At 31.3% G+C, this 6,773-nt stretch overlaps 1 protein-coding gene across 1 annotated transcript in view; it reads right to left on the bottom strand.

Moving 5' to 3' along the window:
* Positions 1-6,773, bottom strand: part of LOC117181120 (chitotriosidase-1-like) — a 61,925-nt gene that overhangs the window by 45,966 nt on the left and 9,186 nt on the right. Inside the window, exon 2 of the mRNA XM_033373687.1 lies at positions 5,565-5,627. Coding sequence (XP_033229578.1) covers positions 5,565-5,627 — 63 coding nt within the window. The remainder of the gene's footprint in view (positions 1-5,564; positions 5,628-6,773) is intronic.

Below are 6,773 nucleotides of genomic sequence, written 5' to 3'. Positions count from 1 at the left end.
TAGTGGAAGGCATAGAAAAGGATGTGTGGGGGGGGGGAAGTGTAGGGCGGGAAAATGAGGGGAAATAAGAAAAGGGGTGATGAGTCAAATTGTGGGGAGGGTTGATGAAATTAAGGGAAGAAGGAATAGCTACAGGGGAAATCAGTATGGGGTTTGCATAGGGTAGGGAAAGTAGTATCAAGTGTGAGTTAGGAATCTGTGGGGAAACAAGGGTAGATGGATGAAGTGAAATGTGGAGAGGGGGGTGAAATGAAAAAAAGGGGAGAATAAGGATTGCGGAAATAAGAGGAAGTTGGTGAAGCTTGGGAAGGGGAAGGGAATGAGGGAAAGGGTGAAGAAGGAAGGGGGATTGAGTGAACGTGTGTGGAGAGTAGAGGATGGGAAGTGAGCGGCAGGGCCCTAGCTTGCCTTCCTCTTACTTTCTCACCTCTCATTTTCCCTACCCTTCCATAGCGACTTCTCCATAAATCCCCCCTCCATTTTTTCGTGAGATTAAACCCTCATTGAGATTTTTTTTTAAATAAATATTTCCAGGATTAATCTGAAAAGATGTGAAATAAAAAGAAGTCTTTTTTAGAAAATAGAAAAAAGAAGAAATCTTCAAAAATATGTTTTAAAAGTTATTAATTCGTATTATGAAAAAAACTAAATAATTTTAAAAACATTATAATCATTTAAGATGTTTAAAGCTAAAGAATTTAAAATACAGAATCTTTGCAAATAAATAAAATAGAATATAATAATAAAATGAGACAAGTAAATATGGACTGACTACTTTGACGGAATTTTCCGTAAGATAATCCTCTTTTTCTGATTTTTTAAAATAAATATTTTTATATTATTTATTTAGAAAGATAATAATTTTCTGTTGAGAAAAAATTTTAAAAAATTGTTTAAAAACTCCAGAAGTTAAAGAATCCAAGAATTAAAATCTTTAGTAAGAAATAAAAAACAGAATAAAATTAAATTAAGAAAATACTTACGGACTGATTACAACTGTTTTAGGGAATTTATAGAAGTTCAGAAGACATTCAGGAAGTTAAGACAATTCTATAGCAGAATTTGACGAACCAAAAATAATTAAAAATAATGAAAAATTCGAATTAACTATAGTTTAATACTTATAAATGCTTAAAATTTTCTCTATTTGAATATATGGTAACTATGAATTTAAATCTTCTGCAATTAATAAATGTTAATAAATAATTGAAGAATTATTAATTTTTAGGTATCTTTCAAATTTCTAAGCCTTTCCTTCCCATATTAAGAGGGGAGCTTGAAGTAAATTGCTATGAATAAAGTGATTTTAAAATTTTTTTTTTAATCTTCTTTATATATATTTTCGAATATTTAAAAAATAAAAAACTGGGACTTACAAGTTAATTAAGGAGAGTTAACCGTAAGTAACGTAGATTGTTGCGTAGTCATCATATTTGACGGTGCTGATCGGCGTGCAATGTAAAGCTCCTTGTTCATGGCCTAGAAGAAAAAATCAAAAAGATTGAGATTCTTGTTCAAATCTAATGCCAATTTTAATCGCTCTGAGTTTAAAATGATTGAAAGTCTAAATTTCTCAATTTTGAACAATTTTAATTAGAAATATCAGAAATTAAGTTTCTTTTATTTTAAAGTGATCCAGTTATCCAAGTTCTTATCTGATATTATTTATTTTTGAGTATTTTAAAATGGTCCTATTTTTGCAATTTAATTCAGGATTTTTTAAATTTCGAGATTCTTCAACTCAAATTTAAATTGTTCAGTTTTGAATTCTTTGAAATAAAAATGATACAATTTTAATTATTTTATAATAAAATGATCAAATTCAACAATTCAAATTTTATTCCTTTCACCTGATCTAAAAATGTTTGATTCAGAACTTTTTCATTCAAGTTCGTTCAATGTATATATATTTTTCATTTCATGCTCTTTAAATTCGGAATGATTTATTATTTCTTAAAAAAATCTTAACTCCTTATATTTATAAACTTGTGTAATAATTTATATTTGTAACGTTTATTAGAAATAAAATTGTGTGATATCGACCAATTATGATACTCCATGTTAGCCTCTGTTGGCTGCAAAGGTAATTTTGGCACCCTGGCAAGGGCATAAAATGCCGGCGAAATGTAAGCTGCACTCAGGCCAAAATGTCTATAATGCTGACTACTCCTACTTTAAACCTCAGAAATTACAGCCACTAGTTAAGCTGGCTCTAATAACCGATAGAATTTCTATCACTGCCTATTATATTCTATTCCACCATTGTCTCCCTTCTATTGTATTCTGCTAACTTTCGTCTGAAATTTCGAGGGAAGAATTCCGAACACTAGATTCCGGGATACCTTCACAGTATTATGTGGGCGTCATTTTCTGCAAAGTTTCACGAGATCTGCTGCGTTATATAAACTTTGATTCACATATTCAAATATATTACAGCTTTTTACTCGTTTTCAAGTTGCGAGGTTCAAAATTCATGCAAAAGTTTCGTCCAACTCTGCACAAAATAAAAATGACGAAAGAAGGAAAATGTAAAAGAAGACAAACCGATTTACGAGTTTAGGGGAATTTTAATTTCGGGATCGTTCTTTGAAAATGTTCACTTTAGAAAATTTTTAATTTTTTCAAGACAAACTTATCTCGTATTAAGAATCTGCATTAAGGATCTAATTTGATTCAAAATTAAATGCGCTGAAATGAAAAATGCATATATAATCGAGGACTTTTGAAGTTTGTGTTTGCAGACTCCAATGCTTTGCAAGAAAATTGCTTTTCACTTTAATTCCTGAGCCATACAAAGAGCTTTTTTCATGTTCAGGTTTTACACTGAAGCATCGTAAAATTTAAACTATGTTCTTTTTCTCTTTGAAGTCTACAAGAAATTATATAAACCTCTATTAAATTTAAATTAATAAAGAATGATAATATTACAAGTATGACTTTCAAAATTGAATATAAATAATGAAAAATTCTAGAACAAGATCTTTAAAAAAAATATTAAATTTTCTTAATCTCCTTAAGGAGAATCTATTTTGTACTTAAACCAAAAAAGGAGAAAAGAGTAATAACAATAAGGAAAAAAGTAGTCAAAGTAGGCGCTGAGCACCTACAAAAATGTTTTTGTAGCCTATTAGGACGTTAATTAAGTCTTGGTAGAACAACCGACCGTAAAAGCAGGAAGAGAGCATTGACGAATAAAAACAAAAGAACAGTTTAAGGAAAATATCAAGAATATCATAATTGGTACGAAAAATGTAAGAGAAGAGGCCGAAATAACAATAGGAAAATTCAAAACAGTATTCTAGTTTACAAGCAAAAAATAATTAAGTGAAGGAGCAGGTGAAGTGGATAGTACGAGAAATGTAAAGAGAATAAGAAGGAAGTGAAAACAAAATTAAAAGAATTGTCAAAAAGAAAAACAAATGGAGAAGAAATTGGAGAAAAAATGTTGGCAATTATTAACCGATTTTGGTTTATTTTTTTTTAGAAAAGTTCAGCATTAAATTTGAAAAAAATGTATATAGCCTGAGTTTTTAAATATATTTTTTGTTTAAACTTTTATGAATCAATTGTTTTTATCGAGAAAATAATACGCGATCATACAAATTTGTCGGCCGATATTTTTATTAATTTTGTAAACAAATTCATATGGTTGAAATTTCAATGCAGGAAGAAATCGTTTTTTCTATTCATTTTCCTTAAATAATATTATCAGTGAATCAGTAAAATTCAGTAAACATCAGTAAAATTATTATCCGTTATTTTTCACAAATTTTATAAACAAATTGTATAATCAAATGCCTAATGTGGATATTTAAAGGCAGAAAGAAATCGTTTTTCTCTTCATTTTCCGCACCAGTTATTCGTTTATATAATTTGTTTAAAAATTTTTTTTTAATTTTGGACGATAATTTTACTTCTTTAAACGTCACCGATGATATTATTTAAGGAAAATGAATAAAAAAAACGACTTCTTTCTACATTGAAATTTTAACAATATGAATTTGTTTATAAAGTTAATAAAAATATCGGCCGACAAATTTGTATGATCGAGTATAATTTTTTTTTCAACTTCTAAATGACCAACTTATAAATTTAATTATGTAATTTGTTTATAAAATTTAATTTAATTTTGACATTGAATGTCCATACCGGCCAATTGTTTACATGATTTGTTTATGAAATTTATAAAATAAAACAAATGATATTTTCCATCACTAAGCATCACTGGCGACACAATTTGAGGAAATGTAAGATAAAAAGTGATTTCTTGCGGCCTTCAAATGTCCACAATGGGCATTCCCGAATAAAAAAGCTTTAAATTAAAATTAAAATTATTTCTTGAAAAAAAGATCATACTCTTTCTTCACTCCATTGGGAATTGAACCACAAAACTTCTGATTTTCGGTCAGGTGCTTTTCCAATTAAGCACACAAAAAAAGTGGTCTGTCCGACAGACTACACTAGCATATCTATATGTTTTTGGGGTCGCTGAATTTGAATCCGGTGTCCAAATAAGCAAGTTGGGTCGTATTTTCCTGAAAAACGAAAAAATCGACAAAAACAGCGATTTTTCTGGTATATTTTTGCAAAAAAAAAATATATTTTCTCGCCCGGTGGACTTAACCAACATATTTATATGTCTTTTGGGTCACTGAATTCGAATCTGAGGCCCAATTAACTAATTTGGCTCATACTTTTTCGCAAATCGCAAAAATAGACGTAAAATCGGCGAATACAGCGATTTTTCGTGTATACTTTTGCAACAAAAAAATTGTTCACGCCCGGTGGTCTAAATCAGATCGACGAAAACAGCGGTTTTTCGTGCATATTTTTGTAAAAAAATATATCTTAATCCCCGGTGGACTTATTCAGCATAGCCTTATGTTTCTGAGGTCACTGCTTCTGAATCCAGGGTTCAAATAACCCAGTTGGCTCATATTTTATCGAAAAACGCAAAATTAGACATATGACGTTTTAGGACAGCAATTAGGGTATACAAAAACACCTTGTTACTTGTGCTTATGTGACAGTCGAGATCGTGTTCCTCATTACAAAAAAAAAATATGGCCAAAAAGAACATCGTCTGAGCAGGATCCAGAATTCATTACAAGAATGGCTGGCACTGAAAACGATGCCTGGCTTAGTTTTAAAAATGTTGTAAAAAACTTTTTAGGTAATAAGAAAAGTCCAGACTATCAAAATATGGTTTCAGAAATGGTAACAAACTGTGGTAAACTAGACTACCTTATGAATTTTAAGCTACATTTTCTTCATTCGCATATAAATAAGTTTCTAGACAACCTGTGAGACTTTAGCGAAGAGCAAGGCAAACGTTTCCACCAGGATATAAAAGAGATGGACAGGCGATATCAGGAAATGTTGGGATATCAACATGATGGCTGATTACTGTTGGAGTTTAAAACGATATCAAGTCAATCAAGGTACCAAACGCAAGCGAAACACACTACGTAGGTCTTTTGAGGACAAAAGGGTTCGATACAAGCGATATAAAGAAAAATCAAAAATAAAAGCTCCCTATAAGCATGAGAGGCAAGGGAACTTACGGTCATAAAGCACCGCAAAGAGAACAGAATTTACTACGTCCACGTCCCTGTTCCTGGGTACTGCTAAAAGTAAATAATATTTATTTACAAAAAATCTTACTATTGCTATGTAAGGAAACTAACGCAAATTAAAAGACCCCTAAACGAGTGACGCAAAGGGAATCAACAGTGAACGACAATCCCAGTCGAGGAAGGTAAAGGTTTAAAGGTTTTCGTCGATCTTATGTCTAATTTTGCGTTTTTCGATAAAATATGAGCCAACTCAGTTATTTGAACCCCGGATCAAAAGCAGTGACCCAAAAAGCATAAAGATATGCTGGATTAGACCACCGGGGATGAAGATATATTTTTTTTGCAAAAATATGCACGAAAAACTGCTATTTTCCCTCATTTTACGTCTTTTTTTGCACTTTTCGAAAAATTAATAGCCGAGTTGGTTATTTGGACGTCATATTTGAATTCAGAAACACAAAAGACATATAAATATGTTGGTTAAGTCCACCGGGCGAGAAAATATGCTGTTTTGCAAAAATATACCTGAAAAAACGCTGTTTTTGACGATTTTACGTCTATTTTTTCGTTTTTCAGAAAAATACGAGCCAACTTGTTTATGTGGACACCGGATTCGAATTCAGCGAACCTAAAGACATAGTTATGCTAATGCAGTCTGTCAGACAGACCACTTTTTTGTGTGCTGGTTAGAGGTGGTACTTTCTTCACCAACCGTAGATATCCCTTCGAACCATGAAGGCAGAAAATCTACACAATACCGATCAAGTTAAAAATCTTCAATAACAGAAAATGCTTAACGTCTAATCAGACTAGATGGAAAATACTATTTCCAATTAAAATTAAAATTATTTCTAAAAAAAAGATCATACTCTTTCTTCACTCCATTGGGAATCGAACCACAAAACTTCTTAAATGCTTCGACTTGAGTTCGACTTGAATGGCCCCCAATCAAGACATACTGAAGTCGACAAGTTCGACTTGAGCATGTCTCAGTTTTGAGATGGAGCCAGCCTTTAATTTATGTCTTAGAGACAATTTTTTAGGTGTTGAGGACATAAATTTATCTCTTGAGTCGTATTTTTATGACTCGAACACGTGCGGTTTATAACTTCGAGCGTATTTCTGCTCTAAGAAAAAGGTTATTTCTAACAGTCATACAAGCTAACCTTTGTTAATGTTGAAACAATCCTGTATATT

This window comes from Belonocnema kinseyi, chromosome 10 (assembly GCF_010883055.1).
Source record: "Belonocnema kinseyi isolate 2016_QV_RU_SX_M_011 chromosome 10, B_treatae_v1, whole genome shotgun sequence".
Classification (NCBI taxonomy): Eukaryota; Metazoa; Arthropoda; class Insecta; order Hymenoptera; family Cynipidae; genus Belonocnema; species Belonocnema kinseyi.
Note: the sequence above shows the minus strand (reverse complement) of the source record. Positions and strands in the feature narration are given on the sequence as shown.